This window comes from Monopterus albus, unplaced genomic scaffold, assembly GCF_001952655.1.
Source record: "Monopterus albus unplaced genomic scaffold, M_albus_1.0 scaffold50.1, whole genome shotgun sequence".
In the NCBI taxonomy this organism is placed as follows: Eukaryota; Metazoa; Chordata; class Actinopteri; order Synbranchiformes; family Synbranchidae; genus Monopterus; species Monopterus albus.
The window spans coordinates 2,686,981-2,706,456 of record NW_018127930.1 but is presented as its reverse complement, the minus strand read 5'-3'; the positions used below and the strand labels follow the sequence as shown (position 1 = coordinate 2,706,456).

The window sequence follows — 19,476 nt, the reverse complement described above, 5'->3', positions numbered from 1 at the left end:
AACCTAATCAAGTGCAGCTGGTGATAAGGGAGTGAGGAACAGGTGAACGTGATTAGTGTTAATGGGCAAGAGACAGTAGGAAAGGTGAGGGAGGCCAGAGCGGCCGAGCAAACCTGACAGATATATGATCGACTGAACTCTGCAATTAAAACTCTGAAAGGATTCTCCCATCAATGGGGACAAAAAAAAGTTCCAATAAAATGCTTAAGAAGATATATCATAACGTCTATGTCCGTGTACATACTGCAACAGCAAGAGAATCATTGCTCTGCTGTTCCATAGGCACACTGAGTGGGTTGACTGTTAGAAAAGCTTTAGCACGATGGAGAGGGCTTTTGCTTCATACAACAGGGACATGTCAGACATGGCTGTAGTCAGCAGCCATGTCTGACATGTCCCTGCTAAAAAGAAAATTAAAGATTTAGCTGCCAGTTCCCTTTATTACCATGGACAGGTCAAGTGGCTCTCCATCTTTTGTCCAATCTACACGAACTAGTGGAGGCTGAGCTGCTGCTGGGCAGGTAACCACACCAACCAGACCTGTAGGAAGGTAGGTTTCCTGGGGCATTCGAAGAGCCTGGGCTGGGTCTGAGTAGAGAACAGATACATACTTATTACATACTTATTAATATATTTCCACAAACTGCACCTGTAAATTAAAGTGACTCAGTGCGGTACGGTTTCTATCTAATCACGAATAAAAAGTTTAAAGTTTTATTTTTATTTCTACAAATCTCAGACAGATATTGATTTTAGTTTTTAACAAAACTGCCAACTAATAATTTATCCTTTATGTGTACTTAATAACTTTCTCTATTTCTCTTAGAATTAGAACCAAATTGTATGTGTTGTTGTGTCACAATACCATCAAAAGTTTAGGAAATTATGGAACATCTACAGAAAAATGACTGGAAGAAATAGGACCCACAAAATAAAATATAAAACAAAATACATATGGTTTGGACACTTTAATCTCTGCGTTTTGTTTTTGCTGCAATGGCAATTAACTCAAGTTAAAGCAGCATTAAAATCTTGTCTTTACTGCCCTCTGGTGGTTTAGCTTGTCATCATGCTGTAAAAATGTAGAAAAGCACTCCAGGGTGTGTCACTACACCGTGACATCACCAGTGGGTGTGCTTACAGGTGCAATAGAGCACCTGTTAAACCATGCTCAACCACGCCCGTCATTGTGGTCTTAGTTTGAAACACACTTGAGTCTTTCCTCCAAACAGGGTTAATGAAACAGTGTCTTGTTACTCCAAGTATTTTAGAGCTAGGATAATGCAGACAAATTTGATGTAGTCATTTCTAAGTTTTAAAATATAGTAAGAATATGTGATATTCTATCGTTAAAATGTATAGTTGTAAGTGATAATTTATTCAATAGTCACTTGTTGATAATTCAATACAAAATGAGATAATACAGTACTTGACAAAATGCTGCTTCATGAATTATATCTTACTCCTAATGTGAAAAAAATCCACTTTTAAAAAAGGCTCAACCCTAATGTGTTGAAATTCTGAAGACATTAGAATTTGAAAATATCTGATGTCTGTCAAGGACAACTACAGACTATACACAGAAACCTACGCATCACTGTCAGGTTGGCAGAGGCAGTGGGTGGGGTCAGCAGGCCATTGGTAGGCATGCAGGTGTAGTTCCCAGAGTCTCCTGGGAGGAGACCAGAGATAAGCAGAGTTCCATCAACCATGATCTTCACTCGTGACTTCAAAGACCTGGGGGAAGCACACAGGAATTGTTCAATATGTAAAGAACAAACCTTTTCACAATACCAGCAAGAAATAATTCATCTCTTTGTTCCGGCTGAGTCACGCGGGCTCTCAGTGTTACTGCTCTATTTTCTTGTGAGTTATTCACCACTCTGGGCAGATGGAGGTTAAAGAAATTTCATTTCAGCTGTGAGAAGAGAAGTGCCCACTCATTTTATATATTCTTACATTTATGGAGAAAGCCGAGAGAACACCTAAGGACTCTACCAGGCTGCAGTGCCTCACAAACAGGCTACTACTATGATATGTGTTTGTGGACTGACCAACAGTCAAACAGACTAATCATCACATAGGTGTTTATTTGTTTGTTTTTGGGATAAAAATGATCACATAGTGTCTTTATTAAGTCTGTATTCAAAAATAAGCTGGCACACACTTGGTATAATATTGCCTTATAAGTTATTCTGCCTAACAACTGACACTTAGAACAACATTAGCACTAATATGGAGTAATTCTCTGTTTACTGGATGAATGTACTGTAAATCCAATATTCACTCTTCCTTTATCTCTAGTTTTGTCTCAACTAACTCCTAGCTGAGATAAATATCTGGCTCTCCCACTGGTCTACTTTCTTGACCAGCTAGTCGCCAGCTTTGTCCACTGTTTAGCGTGAAGCAAGTTAAGTCCAGTGTAAACCAGGTTGATTAGAATCCTGAGATTGAAACAAACTAAAAAGCTGCATAGGTGGGTGATAATTCTCTGTGCATTCATGTAACCCCTCTCACAGTACAAATAGTCATTTAACGAATTGTTAATGCAAAAACTACTGATTGACCACTCCCTTAATAGCATTAAATAACTAACCTTAAAAGTTCCCTGTGGGGTTTTTGGTCAAAAGTAATGCACTGGAGCAATTTTTGTATCATGCAAAAGCACATGACACCCCCAGGTTACACAATACATATTCATTCTTTAGGGTTCACGCTAAAATCGTGATTACTTGTTGGCAACAGCACAGTGAGAAATCTAACAACAAGTGTAATAAAGAAGAAGCAAACACAAATGTGAACAATATTAGAAAAATCAGTTCTGCAACTCAGGAGGGAAATGCAATCAATAGATTCGTTAGACCTCAAGGATGCACATAATCCATTATAGTACAGTAAGTAACACTGAATAATGTAAACACTACATTGCTTCCAAGAAAGCTCCATAGCTTAACACCAAGCTATAAACTGACCTCCTCCCAAGTGCACATGTAACACTAAAGACACTTTGCGTGCTTTCCATTTGGCTAATGTGGCTCCTCACTCCCCTTACTTGCATTTCATCCTTGCATCCTAGCTCCTTCAGAGGGGAAGCAAGAACATGGAGGAGCAAGGATGGAGGAATTGTCTTCACCAAACATCACTTTGGTATCTCTTTAAGGGAATGACAGCATCTAATCTAACTAATGTGAACAAAACAGTTACATTAAAAAAAGAACCCCGGATGCTTGATGACTGCTGCTCCGACACTTCCAATACTTCCAGTTGTGAGAGCTGGTTCTGTCCTGGACTGCTCTCTGGATTCCATCGAGGAGGTGGCGGACAGAAGGATTCTGGTAAAACTAACATCCATCATGCATAACCCCTCCCATCCCCTGCACCACACAGTGGTGGCTCTGAACAGTTCCTTTAGCGCAAGACTGTTACATCCCCAGTGTAAGAAGGAGTGTTACCGTAGGTCGTTCCTCCCCACAGCAATCAGACTGTACAATACCTCACTGCAGTGATAAGCTAGGTGAAATTATGAGGGACTATGTAATAATCTACTGTGTTCAATATTCAGCTCCTGGGTGTGAAGAGCATTGTAAATAGGCTCATGTGTAATATCTTGTTCCTGATCTCTCTCAAATAGTGTTACATTGTCCTGCTTTAGGTTTTTTTGAGTAGTGGCTCAAAGATCCTTATGGCTGAAACACAGGTTTCTCTCCCCCACTGTGGGATTAATTGTGTGAGTAATATTTGATTGTTCTTGATTTCCTGGTTGTTTAGTCTCTACTGCTGCTCCTGATTCTCTCCAGTGCTGCTTTGCCCTGTTTTTAGGTGCCTTTGATTTGCTTATTTGTGCTGTGTAAAATGTAACGTTCTGATGATGCTACTTTTACAATCCTTGTGTGTATCGGTTCTAATGCTTTGTTGCCTTTATGTAACTGTTTATTTTAAGACTAAGTGTTCTTTGTTACTACGTACTTGTACGCATGCGCCGCGCGGAGTGGCAGCAAGTTACAGCAGCTGTGTCCTCGTTGTGTTCTTATGGTGTTATGTTGCTTGTTCTCTATTGCTGCTGTAACACTGAAATTTCCCCACTGTGGGATCAATAAAGTACCTACCTACCTACCTACATCTCTGTGGCATTGGGACATTATACTGATCAGTGACTGATAGAAATAATACAAATAGATACCATTTTGTTTATTACTGAAAAACAGAACAAATATGAGAAGTACAAACTAAAAAAACTGTAAATATTCTGAATAGTATTGAATGCCCAAATAGTTAGTGAAAGACCGCAGGTATAGTAAATCTGACTTCCTTTTCAGGCACAGGCTGATATTATATGACTAATGATGATATTCTCACTGTGGGGCTGAGTTGGACTGTAGCTGTAGACTGTACTATTTCTCTGTGAGCCGAGATGAACTTGGAATGGCTTTTGGCTGATAAAGAATAAATAAGCAAACCTGCAATGAATGATTTCATGATTCATTTATAGTTTAGATTCTACACACATTACTTTTATTTATGAATAATCAAGAATAACCTTAGAACCGTTGTTGGTACTACCATTTCTGTTTCATAGGTATTCTACCAAATGATGCTATCATGCATGTTAAATATCAATATCACCAAATAAAATTACATATACTGTGATCGTGGATTTTATAAGTATCACCCACGTCAGCTGCCCAAGGCCCCACTCTAAAATCATCCTATGGTGATACAAAACTCTACACTTCTATGGCATGCTGTTGTTCATCATAACAACTACCTTGGAGTGCATTTTTGATGCTGATTTGAGAGCCTCACATCAGAGATAGCCAAAAAAAAAAACACCTTTTATCATCTCAGGAATATGTCCAATGTACAGCCTATCCTCTCCCAGGCAGATGATGGAGCAATAAAGCATCACTAGCAGCCTTGATTACAGCCACACTCTTTTTGTTCTGGTCTAGCAATAAAACCTCCAGTTTTAAGCTCTCAAATATTACCGTCATTAACTTTGAGTGAAAAGAAATATGTATAATATTATTCAATTAGTGTTCATGGTGATTCATACAGTTCTGTTCCCAAAGTAAGAATCTCCACAGACGCTCCCTAGTGGACAGAAACCCCACAATGTCTTGTGAACAACAAAAACATATGCAGGGGTGTGTATTTCCCCAAGGAACTTTCTTTGGAACTGTTGTAGCATTATCTAGATTTTACAGTCACCAGCTAAGTGTTGCTATTTTAATGTAAGCTAACGTTAGCTAGAAAACTCTCTCAAAAATAAAACACATAATGCGCAGAGGGACTTCCAAGATGCAAAGAATGCAGCATCAGTGTTAAGAGTTTCATTAGAACATGACCTTTGCTTCCTTTTTCATACCTGAGAGACAGGGGTTTGGAGTGCACACTGAATAATAATTCCATAGAAAATGTATGGTCTTTGACTCAAATTACAGTAAATTTCATGAGTGCATTTTGTGTTCTCTCTACATGTCTATCTAATGCAGAGTGGCCCTGATTCATTAAAACTCTGAGAAGATCAATTCAATGCAACATGTGCAAAACGCTCCACTTACTCCATGTCAGTTTTTGAACAACATTCAATTTTTGTCATCAAATCATTCAGTGGACCATCGCATGAGCACATGTCAGAAAAGGCTTTTAAGAAATGTCATTCCTGGTTTTGTTTAGTCCACTGGGACTGGATTTCAGGTACTGTAGTTCCACAGGCCATAACTAAGACCTAGAAGGAGGCAGACTTAAGTTTCTTTAACAAAGGAAGAGTGTCTGTGTACATAAAGAAACACATTTTTGTTATATAAACCTCACAGCCTCCCAGAGGACTTTAGAAACTGGTTTTTATCTTTGTATTCACATAATGAATCTGGCAGATTTTACTGATTATTTCACATTTTTGCTATAGTATTGCTTCACCTTGGGTTGATTTTTTTCGTCTCTTCTCTGTGAAACACTATGTTCCATGAAAAGTACTAGGTAAAATTTCAATAAGATGCTACAATTATTCTTACGCTGCCACATTTAGAATAAAAAACTGATTAAAAACACAAATGCAACATTTTACTGCACCTGCTCAAACGTGTTATGGAAAACATCATAAAGTAAAAACAGGCAGATTGGGAAGAAAGAGGAATGATAGCACTCACTCTATGTGGTAGACATTTTCTCCACCTTTCTGCCACACATAGGTCATGTTAGGGGGATCGGCCACCGCCTGGCACCGGAGATATGCATTCTGGGACATGTTGAGCGAGATGCTTTTTGGAGGAACTATGATGACAGGTGGACCTAGTGAGAGGCAGGTTACAAAAGTCATCACATGTATTTTCTCAATTGCTTAAGTCCATTTTCTGAAGCACTTCTGTCAGCTCTCAAAACATTAACAGCAATCATTTTCCACTGTGCAGCACAACACTTAATAGGTCCTGTGAAAGGTTGTCACTCAAAATGTACCTAACTCATGCAGGGCTGCAACTAACACTTACTTTTGGTGTTTAACTGGATGTTTATTTTCAAAATGAATTGACTATATGTTTATTCTATAAAGTGTTTGAAAGTGTTAAATAAAATCACAAGATAAAGATAATTCTCCCATTCGAGATGATGGAACTAAAAGCACTTTGCTTTGGTTTTGAACATTTTCATGTGAAAAATGACAAAACATTTCAATCATCAATCATCAAAATTGCTGCCCATTCTTTTTCTGTAGACCAAATTGTGGCAGCCCTAAACACGTGTCCAAAATAAATAACTTCTTCAGTGAGTGCACCTCTGCCACAAAACTGATATTTGCCCATCACTGCTAAGGTCAGTTATTAAGGAAGGCGCTGAGGATGACAGAAGACACAGTGTGTTTCTTTTAAGTCATTTCTCATTGAGACTTCAACACTGTAACCCAATAATAAAATATCTCCATCCAATTGAATGAACTCATACTGCATATGTTATACAAACACAAGTCTCAACAATCTCTTCACAGGTTTCTCACTGTCCACCTGCATCCTCCTTCCTTTCCCCTTTTCACAGTAAGTGCTTTTTAAGCTGTTAACAGTGATGTAACTCACAGTTATTACACTAGTAAGAAGAAATGGGAAGACCATCTTTGTAAGAGCCATACAGCTGAAAATGGGGAAAAGGTATCGAAAGGCTCATAATCCATTCCGTGAAATACAAGACAAGGTATTACTCCAGTTTCATGTTGCACACCTCTTTGAAAGAGATGTGCAACTGAATGCTTCTGCTGGACAAAACACATCACATATAGTATATTTTTACATGCCTTCCAATCTGCATGAGAGACATACTGTTACCCTCTGATGTCTGATTGGTCCATATTGAGTAACTGTGGTACCTATGAAAAATGTATGTCCTCATGTGGCATCGTGACAGTGCTTGGTTACTGCAAATACATCTAAATGTTTATGCTAGTTGGGGGCAAAATATCATGTGCAGATTGTCACATGAGCATGCTGATATATTTGTTCAAGAGTTATACAAACCCTTAGAAGACCAGTGCAATCCATTTTAAAGTGATCAAAAAGTACAGTGCATCTTTGTCTGGTGAAAGAAAAGTACACATGTTCTATGGAATCAAGGGCCAAGATGACTCCATACACAGGGGAAAAAATCCATGGCAATCAGAATTTTGAGGTATAAAGATTTAACAAAAGAAAAGTCAATGCATAACTGGCTAAAGCAACAGAAAATGCATTAAGTGTTAAGATTTGAGAACTGCACACACGGTGTTGAGAATCATGGCTTTGTTTGACTGTTAACTGTGACTGTGTGCACTGAGAAAAGCTGTCAAACTTCACAGTTTATTAACAATATAAAACAAAGAGTAATATTACAATACCCCAGAGACCCTGTGATGTCAAATATACCAATGTAATTTCCTAGGAAACTAATCACATACAGCAGAGTGGTGCTCCAATGTCACATTATCTCTTCGCTCGGCCGTGTCCAACTCCGACATGTGCTCTTTGCAAAGCACAAATAAAATACGCTTAACACAGCACGTGTTGTGTATAAATACCCACATGATCCCTGCATCAGTTATTACTGATCAGGTTTATAACATGAAATGCTTGATGGACATATGTATTACTGACAGTTTAGAGGTTACTTAAGGCTTTTAGATGGACTTCATCTAGATCAGCTATTACTGTAGGCTCCTATAATCCATCCATGTGGCAAGGCTGCAGAAAAAAAAAATGCAGCCAAAGCTCAGATAATGTGACTTAGACTAACCAATATTAGGGCAGCAGGTGCTCAGAATGATTGTCATTCAAACTGTGACCACTGCCACTGTGAGATTCCAAAATAAGTGAAACATCAAGGAGACTTTGTGCCAAAACAAGATATCTCCCCATGTGCCTCGCTCCAGAAGAGTCCTGGTTCTCTGAAGAAAATCTGCAGTAGGAGGACGTGTAGGAGTATAGGAAGGAGTCAGAAATAAATTCCACAGTGTATTATGCAGCGGTGTGTCGGTGAAATCCAGTGATACACAGTAGCATATTTGCATAGGCTATTCTACATGTGCCTTTAAACTGGATTATAAATTTGTTTGAAAAGATTGCATCTCATTATATATTTTTGACCACACTGGCAACTTTCATTCAACAGGAACAGTCCTAGAAAACAAAATTATAACGTGAATTTTATGACCAAACTTTTTCACTCCTTTACAGCAGTGTAACAAGCTCAGAAAACTGTCACGTCTCTGAAACGCAGCCTTTAAAATGAGCAAAGCACAAAGCTTTATCATGATAAAACAATGCCCCAAAATCCCAGATGATATCTTGTCTCATATCATGACATCAATATTATCTAAAAAGGGATAAAACAAGATTTGAATTCAGCTTGAGTTTCTTGTTACCATTCTGTCATATGATGCAAGTGTGAGAAACAGAAATGTAAATTACGGTCAGGCACTCAGACATCACAGAGACTGAATGAAACGGCAAACAGATAGATAAACTCACAAACAGGTTGTCAGACAACAACTGACCTTTGATCTTCACTGCCGTCACATGGGTCATGTTTCCCTCAGAATTGGAGGCGTGGCATGTGTACTGTCCTGCTGACTGCATGCTCACTGCTCGCAGAGATAAGGGTCCCTTCTGGTAAATATGATGTGACAGAGAGGTGGATGAATGCAAACAATGCATCATACATACAGTGTACAGAGGGATAGAGACATCCACTTGTGCATACAATGCACAGTCAGATAGAGATTCTTGCAATATATCCTCCTTCATAAAGGTGATAATGTTGAGAATTTTGTTCAAACTAAAACTACAGAGGTGTTAATTCAGCTCTATGATGATTTATGAAGATGTGCTGCCATTGAATTGTATTGCATTGTACTGACAGGTGTTTCTATTATTTTGTTACCCTGTTTATACAGTAGGGCTAGACTAAATAACAGAAACAGCTCTCTGTATAACGCAGTTGAGTCAACACTAATACTGTTTGAACAAAAACGAAACATTATCACCTTCATGAAGGAGGATTTATTGCAGGACAGTTGCATTTGACTGACTTAGTTACATACTGTAAGTGTCCCTAGTAAACTGCACACTGAACATACTGTATATGTACTATAGCAATAGTAAATGGTACTTTAATGGTACTTTAGGTTTTACATAGCTACAAATTTTACATTTAAATTAATTTTGTTACAGCAGACAGATAAAAAGGTCCACTGGTTAAATAGACAGACAAGAAGGGACACATAAAAACAACCATTAGTCATTAGTCATTTCCACATACATAAATGCATTACACACTTGTAGAGTCACTTCACACATACCTGATCTTTTGTTCTTTGAATCACACTGCCATCTTTCAGCCAGGTGATGGTCGGAGTAGGGTTGCCATTGGCAACACAGGCAAGAGATAGGTGACCTCCAACCAGAACCTCCACCACAGGAGGCGGGGCTTCTGTGAAGGTGGGTGGGGCTGTGGCACAAAACATTAACTGAACACATTTGATTATCTGCACATGAGGAAACAAGATTTTTTTATTCAGATAGACCTGAATCAGAAAACTGGCCTATTCAAATAAATTTACCCCATTTAAGTGAAAAATACTAATGCCAGATATGGACACTCCTTGTCTGCAGTGAAACACAAATCTACAGCAAGATCTGCACTGCCTTTCAAACAACAGCAACAAGAAAGAAAACTGCAAAGATACAACCTGGACTAGCAGACAATAAGTCTTTTGTTTCTGTCATCCCCTTTTTTTTATCAGCTTATATACAGCATGACAGCAGCTCAGCCTTATTTGTTAAACAGTAGCAGACTGTGTGAAGTTTACTGACATCAGGTTACAATATTATTTCACATCTCAAAAAAAAATGTCAGCTACAAACAGACCATTTCAGATGTGTTAACATGAACGCTTCGCTGCCACATGAAGTCTCAGATCTCATCAGAGAACATACAGAAAGCCTTCTAAAGTCTGCATGCACTCCAATCTAAAACAGACCACTTTTGACAAATGTTTTATTGCAGTTGCTCAGGACTCAGACCCATACTGGACCTTTACACTGTATACAAAATGGCCAGAGAAGATTGTATGGAATGAATTGCTTTTTTTTATTATTCTTTTATTTATTTATTTATTTATGTTTACATGAACAAGAGGAGTTTTTCTCTTCTTAATTGAATTACAGGTTAAGACATTTATTTTAGTATCTCTACATACGAAAAGTGAAAACTCTCTACAATTACAAGAAACAACTGTAAAATACTCCTGGCTCCTGAAAAATGTTTTAATAGCTTTCGTCACATACAGGGGTATCTTCAAAAAAGCTACTGAGTTCCTTTAGCTCTGCGTGTCCATCCTGTGAAGGCCACTGACAATTTCACATGTTGAAGCAGAGTGCAAACAACAGGATGTGAAGGGCATGCCTGCAGGGCATGTCAGTGCAGTTATGTCTAAAGCCTCAAGTACAAAGTCATAATCTATTATAATTCTCATCTTTAACGTGACGCTCATACAGACCAGCTCAGTGAAACTGCCTCGTCTTGCTTTGATCTGCAGGATGCACTGATCTGTGTGTTAGTGCATAGAGTTACCAAATACAGTTAAACTTCAAAGCACAAAAATAATGATGCATATTTCATATTTATTTATTATTTAAGCCTATCTATAAGTGTGATGATAACTCAGAGTCAGAGATGATTATTTTCAAAACCTGTGTGAATAAAGTCAACACTTATCCAAATCACTTGATCCGTTTAGTCATTTTTGTCTTTAAAAAGAAGTTTTTGAAAAACTTGTTTTAACAAACTTTTCAAAAGTTTAAGTTTAAAGATAGGTTATACAGTATACCACAGCATCTCTCAAGAAATGATTGAGCAGTGCTTAACAAAAAAAACAACTAAAGATAAGACAATACTTATGGGACAAATGGGCATGGGCATAGTGAAGTGAAATAAAACTTCCTTTTTTCTAATATGGCAGAGCACAAATAATGGTTTTAACTTTAAAATTTTGTTTTTGGTCCCAGCTGACAATGTTGGAACTGTAATCATTCAGTGCGATATCAATGAGACATAAATGTTATGTCTAGAATCCAGTGGTGGGCTGTGCATTTCGTACCTGGGCCTTCAGTGGGGACATACCCAATTTAATTCATCTCTTAATACCACCACTATCACGTTGCAATTATAGAAACCATCAATACTATACAAAAACGCAATATAATTAGCCTGGGATTACAGAGAGAGAGAGAGGTATTTCGTGTATTGAGGGTGAATACCATTTTTACTAAAGAAAGAAACCCAGTTAAGACAACTCCAAACCTCTACACTACAACCGCAACTGTACATCATCTGGAGCAGTTCAGACTCAATATTTATCTAATAACATGACAAAAACATACAAAATTTTTATTAAATACATCATACTCACCAGAGATACTATTTATTTATAGACAAAATCCATCCTCATGGAAGTGATCTCTGCGTTTCACTTCCACTAGTAAGTCCTTTTCTAGTTTTGCTCTGACCAACCAATCAGAGGACGGAAAATAGCTGAAGTTATTGTAGGCCAGCTAGCTGGCCCTGTGAGGTGAATTTGAAATCTGATTGGTTAAATAAACAGTTTAACATAGTTTAAGTTACATCGGCCAGCACCGCTGATTCTGAAGGCGATGGGCAGATTAGATTGACATGGCAACACATAGAGGCTGAAATCTGATTGGACAAAAAAATTTAACATCCAGATACACGTACTAGAAGCGCTGCAGCCAAGAGAAACACTACGAAATGAAGAGAATAGACTGTTGGGAATAAATTAATACAATTTCATGGAACAAATATTAGAATTTAGGTTGTAAATGTAGGTCAGTGCTTCTGATAGTGTTTAGGCCAGCAGAGAAGGCCTTGCTGGCCCTGACTGCCAACCACTTCTAGAATCTGTGCTAATTTTAGCAAGCTAGCCTTTTGCTTTGTGAGTGAATGCTAATTAGCCTATCTTTCTAGCTTCCACTGATACAGGGAGTTCTTTATCATACAAAGGGCTCTCCCAAATGCTGAATTTTAACAGAGAGATTTAAATTTTAATTCACTAACAGTACAAAAACCATTAAAATGTGAACCTGTCGAAACAGAGGGAAAATGTGTTTGGTAGTAATGATTGTATGGCACAGGGCAACTCCTGGCATTGCCAGCTTTCAAATGTCAGTCAACAGTGCACAATGCTAAACACAGAAGCACAGAGTGACAGCACTTAAAGGGTTTCACATATTTTGTCAAAAATCTATTCAACATGGAGCCACAAGTCAAAGAAATATTAGACAGTGTATGCAATAGCTGGAAAGACAACTTTAAATATCTTTAAATGAGATATTTCACAGCTGCTGCCATACACCTCTATTTACAGTATGCTGTTTGTGACAGATGATGTTGCTGTCATGAAATAGCCTAGAGATTTCACTGGCAACCAGCTTAACATTTCCAAGATAGAGCCAAGTCTCCTCTTTGTGTGCTGATGTGCACTGGAGGTTTTTCAACATGAATTAAATGTGTCAAAAACATTTAAAACCAAGAAGTCAGTCACAGTCTGGCATGCTCACATGTCAATCAGAGAAATGTAACAGCACAATAATATTACAAACAACAGTCAAAACAGTCAAGTTGTTTTCAACAAAATATCAGATTATGCAGTAGCCTACAATATTCACTTAAAACGACTACAGCTTTACTAGACTGTTGTGTGGCATGTTAAGGCAGTGGCAGCACCTGGTTAAGGTTGGTGAAAAGATTACAGTTTAACACACAAAAAGTCTGCAGTGACTGCAAATTTAATCATAACCATCATCTTCATATGTGAGGATTATGCCTGTTAAACTGATATAAACTAGCATAGAAAGACAGGCTTAGTAAAAGTGTATGATACATGCAGCAGGCTTGAGGTCTACTTCCTGGTGTTGGCCAGAGCAAGCAAATATGAGGGCACAGTAAAAGTTTGACTGGTTTGTTGGAATGAACACTAACACAAGTGCAGTATAAAAGGAAGCAGAAGTCTGGCAAGTTGTCTGGTGAGTTAGTTGAAATGTTTGCCAGTGTTAGTGACTGTTTGGTAACAATTAGCCTGAATTAGCCTGAGTAGATGAAGGACTGTGTTGGGTGTGTGGGTGTAGGCAAAGAGTGGGGGTGGTTCTGGGATGCCGGAACACACTAAACAACACCGGAACAACACCTTCTTGGTGTTGTGGGTCCAACTCAGTGAAACACCAGTTAGTGAAAGGGTGCCCACCTGATGACCCTGTAGATCTGCCTTCACTCCTACACCTACACAGAACTTGTATTGGTGTTGGTGATAATATAGTTACAGTCTCACTGGAATTGTTAATAGTCTTCCTTTATTAGACAATCTTGGTAGTGGTTGGACAACTGAGTGAACCTGGCTCTCAGAGGTGACCGCCATTACAAGCCAGCTGGGCCGGCCACTGCTTAACCTGAGCAAATACAATGCAGATGCTGTGTGTCAAGCTACATATCTGCTCTTTGCTTGGGTGAGGATAGGGTTCAGGGATGCTTAGTGTTAAGGGTAGGTTAGGTTGGAGAATGGTGCTGCTTACTGTGGAGCTCTGAAGAGTTATGACAGCATGGCCTGACACCCCCCTCTTTGGGACCAAATAATGGGCAAACATCACTTAACTTGGATACTGAGCTTCCATATGAATGCTCTCCCATTCTTTGGCACATTTAATTGTATATTATTGACTACCTTAAACAAACCTCAGATAGAGCTCAGAATGTGAACCCGACACCCTGGTGCTACAGACCTGCACTGCCTATCATCCACCAAAGAGACCACCAGACAGCTCTGCTGACATTTATAAATGTGGCACATCATTCATTCAGAAATGTATGTATGTAGCTTCTGAACATAATCCAGCCGCCATATTACATTAGTCAGCACAACAAAATTATTAAAGCAATTCTGTGCTATATATCTGTTGATACTGTACAGCATGTACGGTATATCTGCTTCAATTATTTTGAAGTAAGGGAAACTTTATGGTGCTGACGGCATGTCAGTCTCAATGCCTCATGCACCTTGCCATAGTGGGTTACCTTTGAAAAGTTGTGTAAGCTGCCCGCCACTTACATGCTTCATACTATAATACACACCATGCTGCGGCACAAAGGCAACACATTTACATTAGAGGTTAGGATAGGACATGTTGAAAGGCTGCCACTATAGATGCTATATCCACAGTGTACGTGCAATAGCTGCAGTATCATTATATTTTCCATTGCTTTACATGAAAGTCAAAATCCAGACTGAACTTTAACAGCCCAGCTGTTAACATTTCTATAATTAGTATTTAACTGAAAGGTTTGAGTTGCAACATAAGAATTTGTTTTCTACACCCTCATTTTTTTAAATTAAACAAAAGAAACCAAACCTCTCATTTGTTAAACAAGGCGTTTGGCAAGAAGACAATTAAATTAGAACATAACAGGTACATTTTTATTTTAATAAAACTATCTAATCAAAGAGAAAACAAGACGACAAATCTGACATTAAGTAGTAGCAAGAAGGTGTTATGGTTTGATACCCAGCCCAAGGCTGGTTATTCATAGTATGTATGTATGTAAAGGGTATCCATTCTGATTTCAAGTGATTCAATTCACAAATTGGGCACTGGCCACCCCATCTGGGCTAAATATTAATTAACATTAAAAGAAGTTTCAGTCCTGGCCTATATACAGTATAATCCACTTACAAAACAGATAAAAGGACATGAAGAAACACACACACACAATTACTTAAACCTTACCAGTTACAGACAGTAGAGTCCAGGTGCCGTTTTGAGGCTCATCTTTTGGTTTATCTAGCAAGAGAATTCGACACTCATACAAGCCCTGGTCATCCAGCTGCAGACCCTCCAGCCTCAGGGCGATGATTCTAACCAGAGACACCCGCCCTGCAGAAACAGGCAAAAAGGTGAGGGGGGGTACAGTAGGTGTGCGGTGCATGACAGAGGCCGTCTGCTGGTGATGCTGATTTCACTTGTCTCTTAGGTATGACTGGTGTGTAACTATTGGAGTGTGATGCCCTGTTGTGTTGTATAAGAACATTGTCCTCAAACATTGCCTGAAATGCCCAGACACCAACACATGCACAAACACAAACTACAGCTAACACATGCACACGCAAATGTGGAAATGTGATCTCCTGGTTGCCAGGTGACGGCTCCCTCGAGCCGGAGTGCAGAAAGCAACATCAGCCCTTTTATCTTTTTCCAGTCTGCAACCACATCTTTGTGTGTCCATGTTTTCACACTTATTCAAACAGCATGGCTGAAGAGAAACTGTCAATGAAAGCTTTATGCAAAGACACACAGTCATAGTCTCCACATTATCTCTGAAATAAAAACAAACAGGCGACACAGTGGAGCATGGAAGCCTCAGTGCTACTGGAATATCTTTGTTGTGATGGTAATTATTAACAGACACTGTGATTTCTGGTGATAGTGGCAGGGAGGGACAGTCCTGACAGTCAAAAAGAACTAGGAAGTTGGAATCAGGCATGTTGGCAGCGATAACACACCCTATTTGCTTTTCTAAGCCATCAAAGGGGACTAAATGCACAGGGGAAAGAGGGGAGGGAGGGTTAATGTAGAGCAAAATACACATGAGCATAAACTCAGGGGATTAGTATAAAATCAAAATCCTGCTCTTTGACCCCTGGCAGTTTTGTTTTCCTCTCTTATGTTTACTGGCTCAGAGTGATATAGGTCACTATATCACCTTAGAGGAAAGGGGCAGGGGTTGTTGTGGAAACATGGCTGGGACTCATCAGATAAAGAAAAGGGAAGGGTGGAGGTGGAGTAAGAGCATGACCCTATACCACTACTGCCGCCATGTGAGAAAAGCATAACTGCCAGGGGTCTGACTGTGAAACAACCTGAGTGTGAGGTTGGATGAGAGGAAGAACAGAAAGAGAAAGAAATCGACAAGGGACATTTAGATATTTTGGCATCTCAGTTCATGTGTTCTGTGTCTTGTAAAAAAAATATATATGTATATATTTTTAAGTGCTAGATTTTCCTTTTCTTCTTTCATTTCAAACTCTTGACCATCAAACAAACACAAACCTTAAGTGTATACTTGTATATAAAGCTCTTCATCGGGAAAAAAAAAAAAAAGAAACTGACCTTTAACAGTTTAGTGATGATTATGAAAAGTACGTCTACATCAATGAGATTATGGGGGATTGTTATTTTTGTAAGATGTTTTGTTAGTTGGAAATATTGCAGAAAATGTTGCAGCTTTGATGGCTGTACTACTAAACACGTATTTTTATTTTATTAATTTTATTTCTTTAGCTTAATGGACCATTTTATTCTTTACATTCAAATACTAACTGTAGTCTTTCTTGGCGTATCATCACATAATTTTGTTGGCCAAAGGCTATTAGGCCCCTTAGCTCCAAATAAGAGAAACTTTGTAGTCAAGACTATAGTGTAGTCAAAAGTCAAGGGTGAAATAAAAACTAAAAATTCCCTGTGCTTGATTATCTCCAGCATTCAGTCATAAGGCATGTTTCTAGATTAAAACAACTACAACAACAAAGCTCTGCTTAAACAGACATTAAAATTATTCAGCACATTAGCATAGTAACCAAATAAAAGTGCTGCAACAGGGACTTTGCTCAGAGGCTTCATTAAATTAGCTGCTGATCAGCTTTTTGATTGGTCCAAGTGAAGTTTATTCATGCACACACACACACACACACACACTGACACGCCACATCTTCACACACTTAAATTCCAACCGAATGCCCCCTCCACCATGCCTCAAAGGCTTGGGCCCTCAAAACACTCTCAGGTGACAGACAAAACCTTTCAGTGCTGTCATGAAATACAACTCTCTACAAATGAAAAGGTTCATTCTGAAATGAAAAGCCTGCAGACTGGTTTTAGAGTAGGAGTATTGTATATTATTAGATCTGATGGTCATAACCACTTTTAAGACAATTGCTTTCAAAGGACAATTGAGAACTAATCTTCTTTCAGCTGAAGTGCTAATTAAAGGCTTTTGTGTAAAGGCTTTTCAGATGGATCATGTAGCGTTTTCAAGTAAGATAATAGGCTAAACCAAATCGAAATTGAACAATATGTCTTAAAATACTATTCTTATTAATTACAGTAATTTATAATTGTATTAATTTCAACAAAAATGTTATGCCTGATCATTAATTTTGCTTTATACTCTTTACAGTGTAGATTTGTGCTTTGCTGGTGTTGTGTTTGGTTGACTTTATCCCCATATTTTGATGTTTTACTGTCCATTGTATTAAAGCGATGACACTGATGATCTTGGATGAAAAATGTTTGCCTTTAAAAAGACACATTTAAAAATCTGCTATTCTTGTGACATGATTACAGGTTTGAAATCCTTTGTAAAGATCACTGAGGAGCAGGCACATTATTGAGAAAAACATGTTGAAGGCCACAATGTGTGCAGGGTAGGCCTGAGATATTGATTTTCTTTTCTCTAAAATGGATACAATATGTAACATTTTGCCAGTGTGATTTTTAATTATGAAAAAAGAAAAGTCTTTCGGGGGATCATGGGGAAAGTGTCTTGTTTGGTTTGACAGGACTGTATGAAAATTTATTTTAATTCAACACTATCTCGTGCGGCACAGACGTTTATGTCCCTGAGAATGTGATATTCACAGGCAGCAAGCCCACATCGTCTGTGAGAGACGTCGTCAGCTCTTGGCAGAGGATTCTTTCAGTTACAGAAAGAAGCATATAAGGTTTCACTCCTCGCTGCTTGTTGCTCTATTAAACTTCAACTGTGCCATAGTTGCAAATTTGAATTGAGAATGCTGTTGCTATCAGAGATGTACTCACTGCTGTAACGAAACATGAGTTATCCTAATGCAAACTATCATGTTTGTCCATGTGGGAAAGGAAGCACATTAGCCATGTTAGTTCTGTGTAATGTGTTACCCCTGCATACACTCCGCTCTCGTTGACTGTGATGGGCTTTATAGGGAAACAGTACATTTATCCAGCTGTATTTACTTTTTAAGGAGTCAGCAACTATACAGGTGCTGAAGAGCTTTCTGTCCTCTTCATTGAGCAAATGCTAATCTTTTGATCTTTACTTCTCTAGCATAACAAATACATTTAAACCCTTTTAGTTCTTAACACTCTCAGGAGACAATCTGAAGAAAATGTAATGTATCTCACAATGTAGTAAGCTACACACAGTCAAACAAAAAGATTGTTAATGGAGGACGTGGCCTGCAATCATAAACGTTAGATTTTTATCTATTTAAGGTGGCCAAGAGGGAGCAGTAGAAAAAGTGGAGCCTCAGCAGAACGAATAATTATGCGTAAACACTTGGATAACCTCCATAAGAATCACAATAGTTACACAACACAATTGGGCTGTGGGTCTTAAAGCCAAACTGCTGAGACACCTGAGAATATTCATGGCCTGAGGAGGTGAAATCCACACCAGTCGTTCCATCTGTAAAGCCATAGTTTCCCATGCTACACCTGTTACTCCAACTCCAGCCACTATAGTACCTGTAAGAAAGGCTGGACTCAGCATCAGATTGAACAAAGCATCTTTTTTAAAGCCTTTTGTATCAAAAGAAGAGCAGTTTTCTGTTTGTCACCGGAGAGGCATGTGATTAGCATACCTGTCCTTTTACAGAAGGTGCTTTCTGTGCAGAATTCATTATGGTCAAGTGAAGTGTACAAAAAGTGTAATTCATAGCCCAAAGGGTAGGCAAATTTTAGGCTTTTTACTACCAGTATATTGCCCCACTTCAGTGTAATGAGGTGTAACATCAGTGTATGCTAAAGGATTGTCTTCAGAGAGAGTGTCAAAAGGCTACTGTCTTTTATGAGCCAAGGCTGGAATTAAAGTGTGCCCCGCTCCCACTTAAGATAATTCATCAGCCAAAGTTCACCACGA

The 19,476-nt window shown here is 38.6% G+C and overlaps 1 protein-coding gene across 1 annotated transcript in view; it reads right to left on the bottom strand.

Annotated features, from left to right (window-relative positions):
- Nucleotides 1–19,476, bottom strand: part of LOC109960808 (protein turtle homolog A-like) — a 50,030-nt gene that overhangs the window by 16,909 nt on the left and 13,645 nt on the right. The window contains exons 4-9 of the mRNA XM_020601174.1: nucleotides 15,312–15,458; nucleotides 9,818–9,966; nucleotides 9,014–9,125; nucleotides 6,150–6,291; nucleotides 1,592–1,737; nucleotides 446–588 (exon numbers count right to left, since the gene is read on the bottom strand). Of these exons, the coding sequence (XP_020456830.1) occupies nucleotides 446–588; nucleotides 1,592–1,737; nucleotides 6,150–6,291; nucleotides 9,014–9,125; nucleotides 9,818–9,966; nucleotides 15,312–15,458 (839 nt within the window). The remainder of the gene's footprint in view (nucleotides 1–445; nucleotides 589–1,591; nucleotides 1,738–6,149; nucleotides 6,292–9,013; nucleotides 9,126–9,817; nucleotides 9,967–15,311; nucleotides 15,459–19,476) is intronic.